This window comes from Chionomys nivalis, chromosome 8 (assembly GCF_950005125.1).
Source record: "Chionomys nivalis chromosome 8, mChiNiv1.1, whole genome shotgun sequence".
NCBI classification, from domain to species: domain Eukaryota; kingdom Metazoa; phylum Chordata; class Mammalia; order Rodentia; family Cricetidae; genus Chionomys; species Chionomys nivalis.
Window position 1 is genome coordinate 28682525 of NC_080093.1, and position 16789 is coordinate 28699313.

The 16789-nt window shown below is 45.2% G+C and overlaps 1 protein-coding gene across 1 annotated transcript in view; it reads left to right on the plus strand.

The window, feature by feature from the left end:
- The window catches only part of Gldc (glycine decarboxylase), a 78486-nt gene extending 66278 nt beyond the window's left edge, over positions 1-12208 (plus strand). The window contains exons 21-25 of the mRNA XM_057779871.1: positions 1109-1220; positions 8663-8758; positions 9510-9682; positions 10773-10853; positions 11583-12208. Coding sequence (XP_057635854.1) covers positions 1109-1220; positions 8663-8758; positions 9510-9682; positions 10773-10853; positions 11583-11726 — 606 coding nt within the window. The 3' untranslated portion in view covers positions 11727-12208. The remainder of the gene's footprint in view (positions 1-1108; positions 1221-8662; positions 8759-9509; positions 9683-10772; positions 10854-11582) is intronic.
- The last annotated feature ends 4581 nt before the right edge of the window (positions 12209-16789 follow it).

The window sequence follows — 16789 nt, forward strand, 5'->3', positions numbered from 1 at the left end:
CCCCTTTGCAATCCACTGTGGACACCTGCTGAGGACAGTCTCTCTCTGATGCCCACTTGCCCCTCCTGACTTCCTGCCACCTTCACTGTGTGCTCTCATCACCATGTACCTTGGGCCCATCCCACTAAGAATAAAATTCAGCTGATGTGGACTCGTGCTTAGAGCCGCAGCATTTATAGAATGGTGCTCGGTAACTGGCGTGTAGCAGGAGAGCCAGCAGTTGGCTGCGCCAAGTCCATGGCAACGCAAAGAGTTAGAACCTGAGGTCCCCGTCCATGTTGCTGCGGTGACATCCAGATGATCGCCTCGTGCCTTCCCCACTCTTGAGCTGTTTTTGGTCCTCTCCCTCATTTGGTGTGTTTCCCTTTTCCTTTTAGAGATCCAACCTCTATTCATAGACTCATTGTCAAGTTCATGGGAAAGTTGCTTCCTCCTTAGAAAGCCCACTGTGACTAACCTGGCGCCGCTCTGTCCTCTCTTCCCTTTGGTCTTTGTACCACTCTTTTGATTCAGTTATGATGTGAGGTTCCTCGGTCATGAACGTTGCTATAATCTTGATTTTTAAATGCCTTGCTCTTGGTGACTTTTATCCTGGATGACAGCAGGGACTCAGCCACAAGAATAAGAAAGATTGAATCTGGCAGTCGGCAAATGTGCACAGGAAGAATGTTTATGTTCCCCACTGCGGACAATGGAAAGGCAAACCATACAAAATTGATGTGATGGATTTTGACCAGGATCTCATCATATTCCACAGAATTCTCATTACCTCTCAAATTCATACAGAGTAAACAAAAAATAAACACCACAACACTGTAACCTAAGGAACAGTTCTTAGTTAGCAGAGGTGTGGAGACTGCTACCTGCTGTGGGCTTTGTTATTACGACCCCACCGCAACCCCCCAAAAACAAGTAAAATTAGTGTTTGGTTAAGCATGGAGGAGACTGACGGGTCTCCTTCATGGAATTTTCCCGTTCATTTTCAATCTGCAGTGATGCTGAGCTGGTGAGCCCTTTGGAATGAATTTGACTGGGGCCATCTGCTTAGTCCCTTGACCATTCATCTCTCCCGTCCAATGGCTGATGGCTCTTTTTCTTTTTGTTGCAGATGATGGGAGGAAAGGGCCTCAAAGAGGCCACAGAAATTGCTATTTTAAATGCCAACTACATGGCCAAGCGATTAGAAAAACACTACAGAGTCCTTTTTAGGGGTGCAAGAGGCAAGTATCAACTCTTTGATTTTCTTTCTCTATTTTATTTTTGTTCCTTTAGACAAACTATGCTTGATGTAGATTTGATTTTGCAAGGTGGGAAAGAGGCTTCTATTTCTTAGAATATATAAAGGAAAGTGTACCGTGCTTAGAAATATAGCCAACTTACTCGTTACTCTGTGCAAGCGATCCCAGCCTAGTCTACATAGCCTAGTTTAGTAAGGGGCCTAAACCACAGAGAGAGGTGTTCACATGAGCTGAGCTGATCATTCACAGAGGCTTGCAGAGGTGTTTCCAAGAGCAGAGGCCCTTAGACTAGGCAGTCAGGAGGGAGCAGTTTGATAAAGGAAACTGCTATTTATTATGTGCAAACATACAGGAGCCAGCCAGGTAAAGAGGAGTTCCTGTAGGGTGTGCGGGATTTGAAGCGGGAGAAGACGAGAAGGGTCCAATGGGATGAGATTAAAAAGACAGCTTGGCGCCTTGAAGGTCTTTGAAGAATCTAGACTTAGAACTCTTGAGTCAGACCATAACCATTAAAGATTTCCCTGCTTGAGGAAATCCGTGATTAGATTCATTCAAAGGCTGAAAGTTGTCAAGACAGTGAGATGAGGGAGTTCTTGGAAGCACAACCAGTCGGACATAGTTACTCATTAAATGCAGTGTGTTAGGTAAACATCTCGACTTACGTCAGAGGTCCTAAGGGGTAGGAGAACAAAGCCAACCTAGAAGTGATTCGTGGTGGAAGTAAAAGCCAGGTAGGAGGGGGCTAGGGCAGTGACTTAGCAGTTAACCTGAGCCATTTCCAGCCCTGTTAAGCAGCTCCCAGCCACCTATAATTCTAGTTCCAGGTGATCCAATGCCCTCTTCTGGCCTCTGCGGTCACCTGTATAGACGTGGCGCGCGCGTGCATGAATGCTCTCTCTCTCTCTCTCTCTCTCTCTCTCTCTTTCTCTCTCTACACACACACACACACACACACACAGATGTGTATAAACATGAAAAGAACCAGGTAGATGTTTAGAGATGTGGCTGTCTAGTTGTGGAAGGAGAAACAAGGAAAGAGCATTGAGAGGAGAGCAAGGCGCCTCTAGCAGAGAGTGGTATTAAGAATGATCGGTGGTGCTGGCTTGGGCTCTTGGCTCCTCCAGCGCAGACAGTGTGTACATCCACACTGTTCATAACCTCTAATTTGAAGGCTGCTCTGGCCTTAAAAGTACGAATCCAAAGAAGGTCCTCAGGAGCTGGAAAATAAAAAGAAGGGAATAACCAGAAGCCCTGGGTAGATGCTCTCCAGAGAGTAGGGAAGAAGGGTGTGAGGAATAAATATGTCTCCAAGCAACGCAACAAAATGCTCCTGCAGTGACTAATTGATTCAAACATGGCCCCTGTGCTGTGGAATCTATCCTGGTGTGTATCTGTTTAATGAGCTGCTTCAACATTTATTTTGTCTGGTCATATACGTGATATGTATTGTTTAATTCAGAAGTTTAGGGAAATAAAAAAGCATGAGAGAGGAAATTTAAATACTTGCATCCATCAGCCAGATAAAGCTTCTGTTCAATGGTTCTTGGTTGTAACCCTTCCTCCTTACCCTTATACATTAAGCTACCATCACAAATCCGGTTTGGGGGACTTTTATGTCTGTGTGTGGGAGAGGGGACAGGAAGGGGTGTTTTTCCCCTTAGGAGCACATGTGGACGTCAGAGGTTGTCATAGAGATGCTTTCCTCAGTAGCTCTTCCACCTTAGGTTTTGAGATGGTCTCTCACTGGACCTGGAGTTCACCATTTCAGCTGTCAGCGGGGTTGGCTGACCAGAAAGCTTCTGAGTTCTGCCCAGCTCGCTCTCTCTGTCTCTGTCTCTGTCTCTCTCTCCATACACACTCTACCACCCTACCACCCAATGCTCAGTCTTCAAACATTCTCTTTCTTTCTCACCCACACAGGCACCACATGCCACCATTCATTGTCTTTTGATATGGTTGCTTGGTCCTTATACTTGGTACAGCAAGCATTTTACGCTGAGATGTCTACATCTCTCAAAACAGTATTCATTTGTCTGTTCTATTTTTGTGAGCATTTTCCCACACGATTACATATTCTTTGCCCTTGAAGGGTGAATGGCGTTGTGTGGATGCCCTGTGAGTCTATAGTCTCAGTTTTCTGAACTGTGACATTGCTGTAAGAACAACCCTGTCCACAGTGGTTTTTTTTATTTGCTTTTAAGAAAAAAGTCCGATTATTTCTTTAGGTAACTCACAGAAAAGTGTATGGATTCTTTAAGCGTTTTATACACGTGTCCTCAATTATTTTCCCAGAGACATTGTATCAGTTGTTTTATGCCAGTAGCATTGAGAGTGACCACACCAAGAGTTTAGTGAGAATAGACTGAAAAGCAACAAAAGCTAAAAAAAAAACCTTATTCAATGTCATGAATAAATGATATTATTGTTTTAATTTACAATACTTAAGTTTTTCTTTGATTTCTTTTTTTTTCTTTTCTTTTTTTTTCTTTCTTTCTTTTTTTTTTTTTTGGTTTTTCGAGACAGGGTTTCTCTGTGGTTTTGGAGCCTGTCCTGGAACTAGCTCTTGTAGACCAGGCTGGTCTCAAACTCACAGAGATCCGCCTGCCTCTGCCTCCCGAGTGCTGGGATTAAAGGCGTGCGCCACCACCGCCTGGCTTTCTTTGATTTCTTTATTAATTTAATTATTGGTGGCAGTACTGGGTTTTGAACCTACGGCTTAATTTTTTTAATATTATATTCCAACTTTAGCAGCATTGCCAAGATATAATTAACATACCTTTTCATACAACTTGCTCATTTAAGTCGAACAATTCAGCCATTTTTAATATGTTCACTGATTGCAAAGTCTAGTTTTAAAAGCAGGAATTAATGTGACTTAAACTGAATGGGGGTTGCCGGGCGGTGGTGGCGCACGCCTTTAATCCCAGCACTCGGGAGGCAGAGGCAGGCGGATCTCTGTGAGTTCGAGGCCAGCCTGGTCTACAAGAGCTAGTTCCAGGACAGGCACCAAAGCTACAGAGAAACCCTGTCTCGAAAAACCAAAAAAAAAAAAAAAAAAAAAAAAAAAAAACTGAATGGGGGTGGTTGTCACCCATGAGAGAAAGTCAGATGTCACCATGTACTTAGCATTTCTGTGGTGGCTTTGGGCATGGAGCCCCACCCCATCCTGTGGGACTAAAAGTACAACAAGATGGATGAAATTTCCATTTGTTTTGACATTTTACCCCAGAATTAAATGGCAAGGAGCATTTCTCATCCCAAACTGAAACGAATTGGTGATTATAGACTTGATTTCTCAATCCCAAAGTTCGTCAAACCAAACATTGGCTCATGTTGGCCTGCTAAGCACATTTGTTACACAATTTGAAAATCTCATATTCTGAGGCCTGAGAAACTAATACCATTGTACCTTCTGGGGACTTGAAATAGCAATGTTTTCAATAATCGCATTGTGTTCTAACGTGTCCAGCGGCACTATTAGAAGGCCGAGGTTCATCTTAATCGTATTTACTAGCACCAAACCAGACGTTGAAATTACAGATGCCCGTGAGGCAATCATTTTAATGAACTCCAGGCTTGCCAGCACCAGCTCGTTCTCTGAGATTTTAATATTAACTAAACTGTCTAGGCTAGTGGTTTTTGTAGCAAACAAGGCTATGATAGGCAGAAGTTAGGTGGAGAAGCTACAGAGGTGGTTATTCTGCTACAATGCAGAGAAAAAGGAACGACTTTAGGTAGGATTATTGTCTTATTGGTGGTGTTGGTCAGTCTCTTTTGTGAGATGTTTTTGTAGGGTTTTTTGTTTGTTTCATTTCTTTGCTTTTATATGGGATCTCACTGTGTAGGTCAAGAAGACTTGACCTTGTGATTGCCCCGTCTTATGGTTCCCCAGTGTTGGGATTACAGGCATGTGCCACACCCCCAGAAAGAATGGCACTGAAGAGAAGGAATGGCCAACCTGAACAGGTGCCTCATCTGTTAGACTAAGTTCACGATGTGCTCTGAAGGGCTTTCCTGTCATTAGACCAACATACCAGCTTTTTACTAATGTTTCTGTCTGCTTTCCGTCTTGGGCGAACCCAGAGCTGCGGATTCCTGTCCCCAAAGAGGTTTTCAGGTGACCCTTCCCTTGGAAGTGAGCAGTGGCTTCACTGGCTGACTGGTACATGCAGTGACCAGGAACCCAGAGTACCTTACCTCATTTCCAGGAAAAAGCTGTGAAGTTCTTATTTTTGCCTCAGGTTGCCACCAAAGAAGTGGGAGGCTTTTGACTGCCCTCTGAAGCTTTACAGAAGTTACTTAGTTCCAGCATTCTGAGGCAGCCTCTATGGGGATGTTAAGAGATGTAGCCCAGGCTGTATTCTCAAGGGGAGCATGGAGAATCCTATCCTCTGTAACACATCGTGTTGTTCTGAAGACAGTTACACGTGAGCCAGGCCACTTCCTTCTACTTTCCTATTGTCCCACCCTCCTCACTTTTCCCAAGTTTGGGTCCTTTTTTTTTCTATGACTTCTCCCCCACCAACTCAACAAGTCCATTTTATGCATAGGTGTGATGCCGCCCAGTGTAACGTGATCCTCCTACCAGGGGCCACATCCTCAGACTCTCCCCGAGAGGCTCTGGGCTGAGAATAGGAATTTTGGCCACTGTGTTCTTCTGCAGGTCTTGTACAGGCATCAACAGCTTCTGTGAGTTCTCGGTGGTGCTGTCGTATTTAGAAGACACTGTCATTCCACAATCCTCCACAACTAAGTGACTCCCGATCTTTCCACACACACACACACACACACACACACACACACACACACACACCCTTCCCGTTTCATGTTCCTCTGACCTGGTGTCTTTCACACTCTTAGCTACTGTCCTGGTTAGGCCTGGAGGAAACAGCTGCTATCTTAGATTGCCCCAACCTACCGTATGCCACAGTAGAACTGTATGTCTTTCTCTTTAGTCTGCAGAGAGAGAAGAGCATCTTGGGATTCAGCACCTGATAGCCACCAAGTTTAAATGCTGTCTTAGAGGGCCCTTAGAGAGAGGGGGATGCTCTTGTTTGGATCTAAATTTTTTTTTTGTTGTTGTTGTTTTTGTTTTTCGAGACAGGGTTTCTTTGTGGTTTTGGAGCCTGTCCTGGAACTAGCTCTTGTAGACCAGGCTGGTCTCGAACTCACAGAGATCCGCCTGCCTCTGCCTCCCAAGTGCTGGGATTAAAGGCGTGCGCCACCACTGCCCTCTTGTTTGGATCTAGAGAATAACATCTGAACCTCATTTTTGGAACAGCGCTTACCCCAAACCACTTGTCTGTGGCGATGGAGTCTGCAGATGGAATCTTGGCTTTAACAGCGCTGGGGTGGGTTGACTTCGTCAGATGGACTTTCAGCTGTTGCCACTAAACCTCTGCTTGTAAGATTCTTCTCTGGGCCTGCCAGCAGATGACTCCTCTGCTGCTGACGCACCGTCCCAGCCTCGTGCTAGCCACATGCCGTGCAGAACAGTAAACACCGCTGGCTGTCTTCCTGCCGCTGTTGTGGTGTCCCGGGGTAGCAGCCTGAAGAGAAGAGCTGACACTGAGATCTAGAATCCTGAAATTAGGAGCTGATAAAGTCTCAGGGATTTTCGTGATTCTTTTTTTTTTCCTCCTCAAAATTTCTAATAGTTAATTCCATTAGTCACTTTTTTTTTCTAAACAGAGCTTTGTAGTTGTGAGTCTCATTCTGACCAATTTCTTTCTTATCATGGTTAGAAACCAGATTTTACAAACAGGCAGCATTCGTGTGTTCATTCTCACACGCTCATCCTCATGTAAACAACATTCATGTGTTTATTCCTTAGCAAAGAAGCAGAGTGGCTCAAACCGCCGTCAGGGGCGGTTAGGGACTGGGGCTTGTCAGTGGACTCACTGCTGACCGCGAGCCCGTAAAACAGGTTATTGGGCTGGGTTTGCTGTGCATGGTTCTGGACTGTGCATGGATGCTGTGTGCATGTGAGTGTGGGGGGGTGGCGTGCACATGCACAGGGAAGCCGGAGCAGGCTGCTGGGCACCTTTCTTTGTCCTTCTCTGACTTACTGCCTTGAGGTGGTGTCTCTTTGCTAGAAGCTCACTATTTGAGCTAGGCTGGCTGGCTGCGAGTTCTCCACCCCTACCCGTCCTCCTATTCCTCCCCCCTGCATTCCTCACCTCCACATCATCACCCCCACCCCACTCCCGCTGCTGCCCCTGCTGGAAGATACAGGCATACATTTTGGGCCCAGATGGGTGCTGGGGATTTGAACCCAGATCCTCATATAGGAAGTATTCTTACCCACTGGCCTGTCTTCCAGGTAAAACCAACTAAGAAAAATTATCAACAGGTGGGCCATAGAATTTGGGAAACTCCTAGGAATGCTGATTGGTTATTAAAGCCAACTTACTTTCACTGTTTATTCTTTTAAAGATTTTATGTATATTATTTTTAATTATGTAGATGTGTGTGTGTCTGGGTGTGGATTGCAGAATGCAGATCCCTCAGAGGCAGAAGAGGGCAACAGATTGTCTGGAGTAGGAATTACAGACAGCTGTGAGCCGCCTCCCATGGGTGCTGCAAACCAAGCTCTGGGAGAAGCACTCTTGATGGCTTAGCCATCTCCCCAGCTCCCATTATTCTTGGTGGTTGGGTTCCCAGTAGCTCCTGATGGGCCTAGAAGAGCAGGCTGTTTATAAAGTAGATTGAAGTGAACTGGTCCCCGTAGATTTCAGTCTCATTGATTCTTGTTGATTGACAGTGCCCCCCCCCTTTCTTTTCTTTCTCTTGTTTCTATTTCTTTTTGGGTTGTGTTTTAAGGTAAAGTCTTGGATCTATAGCCCCAAATGTGTGATCCTCCTGCCTCTGCTTAGTGCTAGGATTACAGGTGGGCACCACCTCATCTGATTAGCAGGGCTAATGTCTGATTCTTGGTCTGCAGCCTGAAACCAAAACCTTAGACACTCCTTTGAAGAATCACATAGAACTGTCACGTGTCCTGGGAACCTATGTGTACTGATGTGCTTACAGACGAAGTTATTTAACCTTGAAAGTAAAGCTGCCAAATTCATGAATCTTTAGCTCTCGAAAGAGTCTGTATGAAAAGGATCAGGATTGTATTTAAGCGTTTCAAGGAGATTTTAAGTCTCCAGAATAGGAATTCCATATAGCTGCTGCTGAGTGGTCCAGCAATGCTCCCATCTCCCTTCTCCCGTTGCCAGGCTCACTGGTGTGTGGTGAACTGAAGGGAGACGTATGAGTGAGAGAGTAAATGAACTCTTTATTGCCAACTGTAACCTTACCAAGTTTCTTAGATACTTGGTCCCCGCGGGTCTACACTATGCGCTGAACTGTCCAGTTGTTCACTTGAGTGAATCACCAAGCTGATCCTCAACTTCAACTGGCATCATGTTCTTGAACAGGGTATGTGGCTCATGAATTTATTTTGGACACAAGACCCTTTAAAAAGTCTGCCAATATTGAGGCTGTGGATGTTGCCAAGAGGCTCCAGGATTATGGTAAGTGGCTTTTGACATTCACACAATTGTAACCTGCCAGAACTTTGGAACCTCTGTTCTCTAGAGCAAGATTCTCTAGGAGGTTCACCAACAGGGGAGATTGTGCTTCATCTCGAAATAGTTTCAGAGCTGGGATAGGAAATCTACACGATAATAATGCCCTGAGTCCAATCACGAGCACTATACACCACAACAGGGCCACGGATTTGTCTGTGAAATGAGGAAAAGCTGTTTCCTTTGCTTTTGCTGAGAAAAATCTCTCTTATTTCTCACTTCATCGTACAAAAGAAAACAGACAGGAACTTCAGGTGTGTTCAGGAAGAGGCAAAAATCTTACACATACTGACCAAGTCTCAGTTTCTCCACACGGCAGATGGAGACAGTGAGGTTTGCTTGCTTCCTCTTTGATAGTTTCTCTTCGTTACAACAAACCATCATAAAAGGGTGGTTTTCTGCTGCTTCTCCTGGGGTGCTGTGAATCGAAGGCCTGGGGCATGCTAAGCACAGGCTCTGCAGCTGGGTGTTAACTTCAGTCTAAAAGATTCTAAAACGCCAACTGAAATGAAAGTCCTGTTCTAATTTTCTCATGGTTGCCTGTTAGTAACTCAATTATTCTTGTCCTTAAAAATGCCATATTAATATATAATATATATTAATGCAATATTAATATTATATATATATATATATATATATATATATATATTGTGTGTGTACTTTGACTTACACACATCCCTCTGGTCCCCCTTCGCAGGATTTCATGCCCCTACCATGTCCTGGCCTGTGGCAGGGACTCTCATGATTGAGCCCACTGAGTCAGAAGACAAGGCAGAGCTGGACAGATTCTGCGACGCTATGATCAGCATCCGGCAAGAAATCGCCGACATAGAGGAGGGCCGCATTGACCCGAGGATCAACCCCCTGAAGGTACATGAGTGCTAATAATTTAGTCAAAGCTTCCCACAGAATTAAAAGTGGTACCTGAAGAGTCTGCTGACCCTTCTTCACAAACTCTGTGAAGATGAGATGCTTGCCTAGAATAAGACACTTGTGAGAAGCGCAGCTGGCGGTGGTGGGTCCCTGGGAGTGGTAGTTCCTCAGGTGTGCTGGTTACTCCGCCGACCTTGGTTGTAGGAGCTGTAGACGCCACCTGTATCCAACTGATTATGAAAGGAAGGAATGGAGGAGGGGGGCTCCCTAGTTAGAGAATTATCAATGTTTGATACAGTGTAGTCAGAGTGTGTCATAGTAGCCTTTGCTCACTTCCCGAGCACTTGATAGGAACAGTTTTTGTATTGGCATAGCAACCTGACAACAAAGTAATTGGTGTTTGATTCAGCCTGGGAGTTTCGCAGTGCTTATGGCCCATGTGGAGGAAGGCTCACTATTTCCCCAACCTCTTCCAAAACACAATACTTTTAGAGTCCCATGTTTCTGGTTCGGTGTAAAGATTGATCAGGAGGAGACCCGGACAGCAGTGGCATCTTTCTGGCTCTAACTCAGAGAGTGCAGCGCTGGAGGTGCATTGTGCAGATACTAGGAGGCAAGGACCTTGCTTGAAATACCACACTACACGGAGAAGGGTCCTCATAGGATGCCACATTGTAGCTGTACCAACTAATGCAACTTACAGTGTGCAGAGCAGAAAAACAGAGGGACTGGTAGCCACCAGATTCAGGATTGATGGCCATCATGGGTGGGGATGGGGAGGCAAAGTGAGTGTGTGGACCCCATCACCTGTGCCCGCTATTTTACTTTAAAAGGCGGAGCAAATGTTATTTTTAGGAGGGGAAATGCTCATTTGCTCTTACTGGGTGGCAGATATGCTCCGTAGATTATCCAACTCTTCTGTTTGACATATTTCTTCACAAAATTTTAGCAATACCTCCACCCACTCCCTAGTTCAACCAAAACAGAAGCTTTCTCTCTGTGGGCTTCCACCAGCTCTGTGGTTGGGGTGAGGTGCGGGAGAAGGCAGCACATTGTTGACCTGACCCTCTGCCACATCTCTGTCCAGATGTCTCCACACCCCCTGACCTGTGTCACGTCCTCTCACTGGGATCGGCCATATTCTAGAGAGGTAGCAGCATTTCCACTGGTAAGTTCTCTGAGCTGAACTCGGCCAATCAGGGTGTTATTACAGCCCCTTGCCCCGAGGCTTTCCCTTCTATAGTTTCATTATAAAAAAAATATTTGGGATGGCCGTTGAAATGTGAACTGTAATGGGGAACAGAGATAAGACTTGGCCATTGAGGGTTGTCTGAGCTCCCTTGGGGCACGAGTCACAGGCCTAGGAACCCACAGGAGCAAGGGATTAACACTAAGCAACAGTCCTGATCAGTGTGCTCTCCATCACGTCTAGCAGGGAGGTGGACTCCAGTGTGAGCTTTTCCTTTTAAAGATTTGTGTGTGTGTGTGTGTGTGTGTGTGTTGTGTATGTACATGTGTACTGTGTGTGCAGAAGCTCATGGAGATGAGAAAAGGATATCAGACTCACTGGAACTTGAATTTCAGGTGGTTGTGAGCTGCTGTGTGGGTACTGGGAATCGAACCCAGGTCCTCTTCAAGAACAGTCAGTGCTCTTAACCATCGGGTCATCTCTCCAGCCCCCTTCCTTTCCTTTGGGATTCGGGATTCTTCTGTGGAAAGGACATCTAGTCCCAGAGGCATAGAGACAAGACCCCAAAGTTGAAATTGAGAAAAATGTGGATTTTAGCGCTTGTTAGGCCAGTTGTCCTTGGGTTGTGGGGACATCAATTGCTATAGCCTCCTTTCCTCTCAAAGGAAGACTCGGAACATCCCAGAACTTTCATCTTTTCCTTTTCAGCCCTTCGTGAAACCAGAGAGCAAATTCTGGCCAACCATTGCTCGGATCGATGACATCTATGGAGATCAGCACCTGGTTTGCACCTGCCCTCCTATGGGGGCCTATGAGTCTCCATTTTCCGAACAGAAAAGGGCCTCGTCTTAGTTCTTCCTCGCTGGCTTCAGAGGACTGATTTGATGCCTCTTTCTGGAGCATTTGACAAGCAAGGCTATTTCCTTCCCTGCCCATGGCTCACGCAGGAGGTTTATATGCTGTATATTTTGCAGTCTTTCAAGCTGATGCAAACACAATGAGCACGGTAGGCGACCTGCTGTAAGGCGGTTGCTGTTCGTGTTGCCTTGATTGGGAGCCGTCTAGTTTTACGAATAGAAAATCTGGGGTGTGCTAGCAGTTTTAACTTCTTAATTCAAAAAGTTTGCAGAGCCTACGCTGGGAATTCGATAGACATTCTTTTTGTTCCAAATAAGTCCTTGTGGACTGTGCCCTCTGGGAAGGCCCGGGGCAAATGTTTACATTTTGTACACATTGAAGAATTCTTCCTCACTAATGTGCCTGTCCTTCACAGCATTTGACTGTTTTCCTTTCACTGTGTGGATTTTTTTATCTGCTTTATTAGTGTTCTAATAAAACTGAATTTGAATAATGCCTCCCCGATTTATTTTCATACCCGTGATGCCCCAGACTCAGGGAACTGAAGGGCAGTGAGAGCACTCAATCCAACAAGTACATTTACATTGTTACTCTTGCTTTTGACTGGCTAAAGACAGTCTGTACAATCCATTTACCAGAGAAGGTCATGCTGGCTCTTTTCATTACGGCCATCGGTGACTTAACCTTAACTTACAGAGGAAGTTCAAGTAGCAGTTTCTTTGAGTCATTTAGCAGTAAGTCAGTTCTTTGTGAAGAGGGGAGGACGCCTTGGGTGAACGCGGAAGGAGTGGATGAAGTCCTAAGCGAATGGGTATTATTGACAAGGACCAGTGCCCTGGGCTGATGGAAATTGGCAAAGCCTTATCCATGCCAAGCTCAGGAAATTAGCAAAGAGTTCCTTGTCTGTGCAGACATTGGCAGTGTGTGCAGAAACTAGAGATACACCTTCCTTCTGGATGACTGCAATCTGAGACTGCCCCTACACAGATCTATCGAGACAACCAACTCCTCCTCCTGCTGTACGTAATAAACCTCCTAAACTCCAGGTTATGCAGTGGGTGCCATTCAACAGAATGAGCATGGCCCACCCGATCTCAACATTTCTGTACATCTGTCCTTTCTTCAAAACCTTGTCAACTCAGTCAGGTTTCCAGGACCAAGCTGTTTTGGATGCAGCGACCCCTTCATTCATGCTCTCCTGAATCTTTTGCATCCAGTCCACATCTTATGACCTCAAGATGGTTGCTCTATATCCAGGCATCGCGTAGGCCAGCTAGACAAGAATGGCAAAAGACAGAAAGGAAAGGCAGATCCCTTCTTTCCAAACAGTTCCATCCAATAACTCTGCTTATGTTTTAACAATAATCTAACTGCTTGCTACAAGGGAGCATGGAAAGTTCTATTTGGGCTTGCTGATGCCCAAGATGAAGCGTGTATTAAGAAAAGGGAAGGATGAGTTCGTGGTGGGCAGCTAGCCTACCTGCCACAAATAAGTTATCCCTGAAGTAGCAATCACTTGTGATGCTCACCTGATAGCTACGGAGCATTGCTATGAAGCTCTCTATCTGCCTCTTTGCAGGTAGCTCCCTCCAACAGTTACTCAATCACTAAGCTTCATTTAGTGATCTGAAGAGGTTTGTGCGCTCTTATGAATTCTCCACTAGAGTCCGTATCATTTCACACATAAAAAGCATACAGGACAACTTTTTTAGCATAACAAAAGCAGGACCTAAGCAATGGAGTCCCTGGTTCCCTTTTCCTCCACTAATACATGACAGCTGTAGAGGACTTCTCAGGTACTCGGTATCTGAGTGTCACATTTGATCCTCACAAAATATGCCGAGATCCCAGAGGTCACACTTGATAAGAGGGAGAGCCAGAATTTGATCCTAGCTCCAGTCCTGTCAGCCAAGCAGGTGTCCACATTGCCATGGCAAAGGCCAACCTGAAGACAGCTTTTCCCAAGCAGGAAACCACTCTCTGAGCGTAAGAGGGCATTGAGCACTGTGGTCCTTTCTCTGGAAGTACCAGCACGTGGAAAGAAGATGGAGCCAACACTGTCCCTCTTGGCTAACGTGTTTGCGGTTGGTTGCTAAGGGCGTTTCCCCAGCTGGCCATCCATTACTTGTCTTCAGAAGGTAACACAGATAGTCACTTGTCCTACATTATCACACCTCTTACGTGTTTAACTCCTGCTTTGCTGGTCCTCTTCCCACTCTGGGTCTTGATCTGCGGGCGATTTTCCACCTGGAGCACTATCCCCTCAAGCCCTACCCCCACACTTGGTGTGTCTCTGTTCCCTCAGTACCTCATAAAAATTTTCCTTTAATCTCCAAGAAATGGGCAACTTCATTTTTTCTCAGTTTGTTCCCTCTTTTTTTAAAAAAATATTTATTTATTTATTTATTATGTATACAATATTCTCTCTGTGTCTGCCTGTAGGCCAGAAGAGGACATCAGATCTCATTTCAGATGGTTGTGAGCCACCATGTGGTTGCTGGGAATTGAACTCAGGACCTTTGGAAGAACAGGCAATGCTCTTAACCACTGAGCCATCTCTCCAGCCCTGTTCCCTCTTTTTGAAAAATTATTTGGTTAATTATTCAGTTTTTTTGTCTTTCTGTCTCATAGACTAAGTACCCTGAGAAGAGGACTGTATCTCAGTCTTCACTGGATTCTTCGCATTGAGGGCTTCCTATGTTGTATTCAGTTAGAACTAATACCTCGTGAACAAAGGAATATGATCCCGAGTATTAGCGCACAAAACTAGCACTTGCAACGTCTGCTGTGTGAGTTTTAAAATGGGCAAAAAAACCCCAAGCCTTGAAGACAGCCTCTGGCTTCACATAAAATGCATCCCTAATAAAGTTTTTGTTTATTTTGGTAAAACACATATCCTAAAGTCTGGCCCTCCAGCTGTTCTTAGCTATACAAGATTTGTATTAAGTACAAAGTTGTGTAGATGTGTCTCCGTGCAGTTTTAGACTAGGAGTCTGAGAACAGTCTGTGCCTGTGTCCTATGAACTGGGCATTCATCTGTCTCATGGTCCCCATCTTACAGGACTCAAGGACCAGGGAGGGCCTTGGCTCAGCGTGGAAACAATGAACTCCATACCTTGGAAATGTCCCCAATTGAGTGTGCAGCCCAATGCTATACAGACCACCCAAAGAGCAGACATTCCAGTTTCCAAACTTCTTGTCTCTCACTCCAGAAAGGGCCACTTAAGTATCCTACACAGTCAAAAAACTGAATTGTCATTGAATATAGCATGCTCCTCCTCTAGGTAAAAGACTGCATTTCACACTTTTTTTTTTTCCCTTATAGAGATCTTTCTAGAACGCAGGTCTTCAATAGATGGGTCTTCAGAGGCAGGCTTTTTGTCCATCTTGTCAGTTTGTGCGGTGGGTTGGACCCGGCCAAGAGAGTCCTAGGAATCTAGCTAAAGTGTTCTTTGTCCGTTGTGGGCAAGCCCTCTACTTCTGAACTACCCCCCAGTCCTTTAGGAAGATACCCTTTAGGCTAGGCTGAAGCATCCATTGTTGCTCCCAAATGAGGTATCGACACTCACTGTGCACTTGAATCTTCTAGGCTGTCCTGTCTGCACCATGTCAAGGAAACTCCACCACCACTGGCTCCTATCTTCAACCATGTAATGCAATTGGAAGGGCACTATGCAGCAGCTCAAACCTGAGGACAGCGCTAAGGAAGCAGGGAGAGAAGGTCAAAGACCTTCAATTTTCAAACTAAATCCGGAGAACAGTGAACCGAGAGCAGAGTTGGTAACAGTGATCCCAGGATTTTCATAGAAACTTTGAGTGGCAGGTGGAGGGGGATAGAGGAGGGCCAATTGTTCAGTGCTAAGGACATAGAATACCCTAAGATTCATGATCATGTGATTATTTTTTCCTCCCTGCCTGGTGCCTCTTTCTTGTTAATAATGTGATTTCTGTTTGAGTTTGTTGGCTGCTTCGCCTCACACTTTATTACTAGTGATGTTAATCTTGACTGAATCTGGAAATCAACTAACTAGACGCTTGTCTTTGAGGGCATTTCCAGGAAGGAGTAAGGGCATCCATCACCTTTGATCAGCAGCCCCGATGTGAAGCAGTCCTCCTCTGCCTGCTCTCATCTTTGCACCTTCACGTGATTCTACCTCCTCTGTAGCTGTCACCATCCATCACTTCTTCCAGCCTTCCATGAGGTGCACTAAGGACCAGTGGTTCTCTGGGAGCCCTCCCGGCCTTCGGCAGCTGCTGGGTTCTTAGCCTCTGCAGTGCACAGCCATTGTTGAGACTACCCAGCCCCGCCTGTGTAAGCTGGTATAATAAATCCCTTTTCATGATTCTGTTCCATTCCTCCTGAGGATCCTGATACACATACTTAGTCCCTATTCAAGGGCCTCCCAGCTGGTACCTCATGCATCTTCAGAAGCATGTCCCCTGAAGACTCTTCCACCTCTCAGAGGGAAAAAAAAAAAAAAAAAAATCTCTATTTTAGAATTAGATTTCTTTCTCTAATGACCCAAACAAAGGTATACTTAGAAAATGTGGCAGATGGCAGGATCTGCTGCCAAGAACTGGCAAAGGTTTTCCAATAAAAGCAGTGTTTTTAAAATGATACCGTGGTGATTTTGATAGGCAACCCAACCCTCTCCTCCTCTTCATTGTTGCTAAGGGGAATATTTGTACAAACCCATTAAACATTATTTCAATTTACTCCCCATCAAAGATGCCTTGCTTTTCTGTTAAAAAATTAACTTCTAAAATGTAAGATGATGTTGGATTGGGCATGTAGCTCGGTGCCAGAGCATTTACCCAGCATGTATGAGGGCTTGGGTCCAATCTCCAGCACCACAAAGCAAAACATGCAAACTTAAGTGAACAAATTGAAATGAACATTGGACAGAATTTATCTAAAGTGGATGGGCCTTACTGCTATGGATTTTAGGGAGAAGAGTGAACCAGTATTCGTTCCTCCATTGGAATCAACATACCACTAACAAACAGTATTAAAAGCAACAGGATTGGAGGGCAAGGCAGGGAGCCAGCTGCAGGGA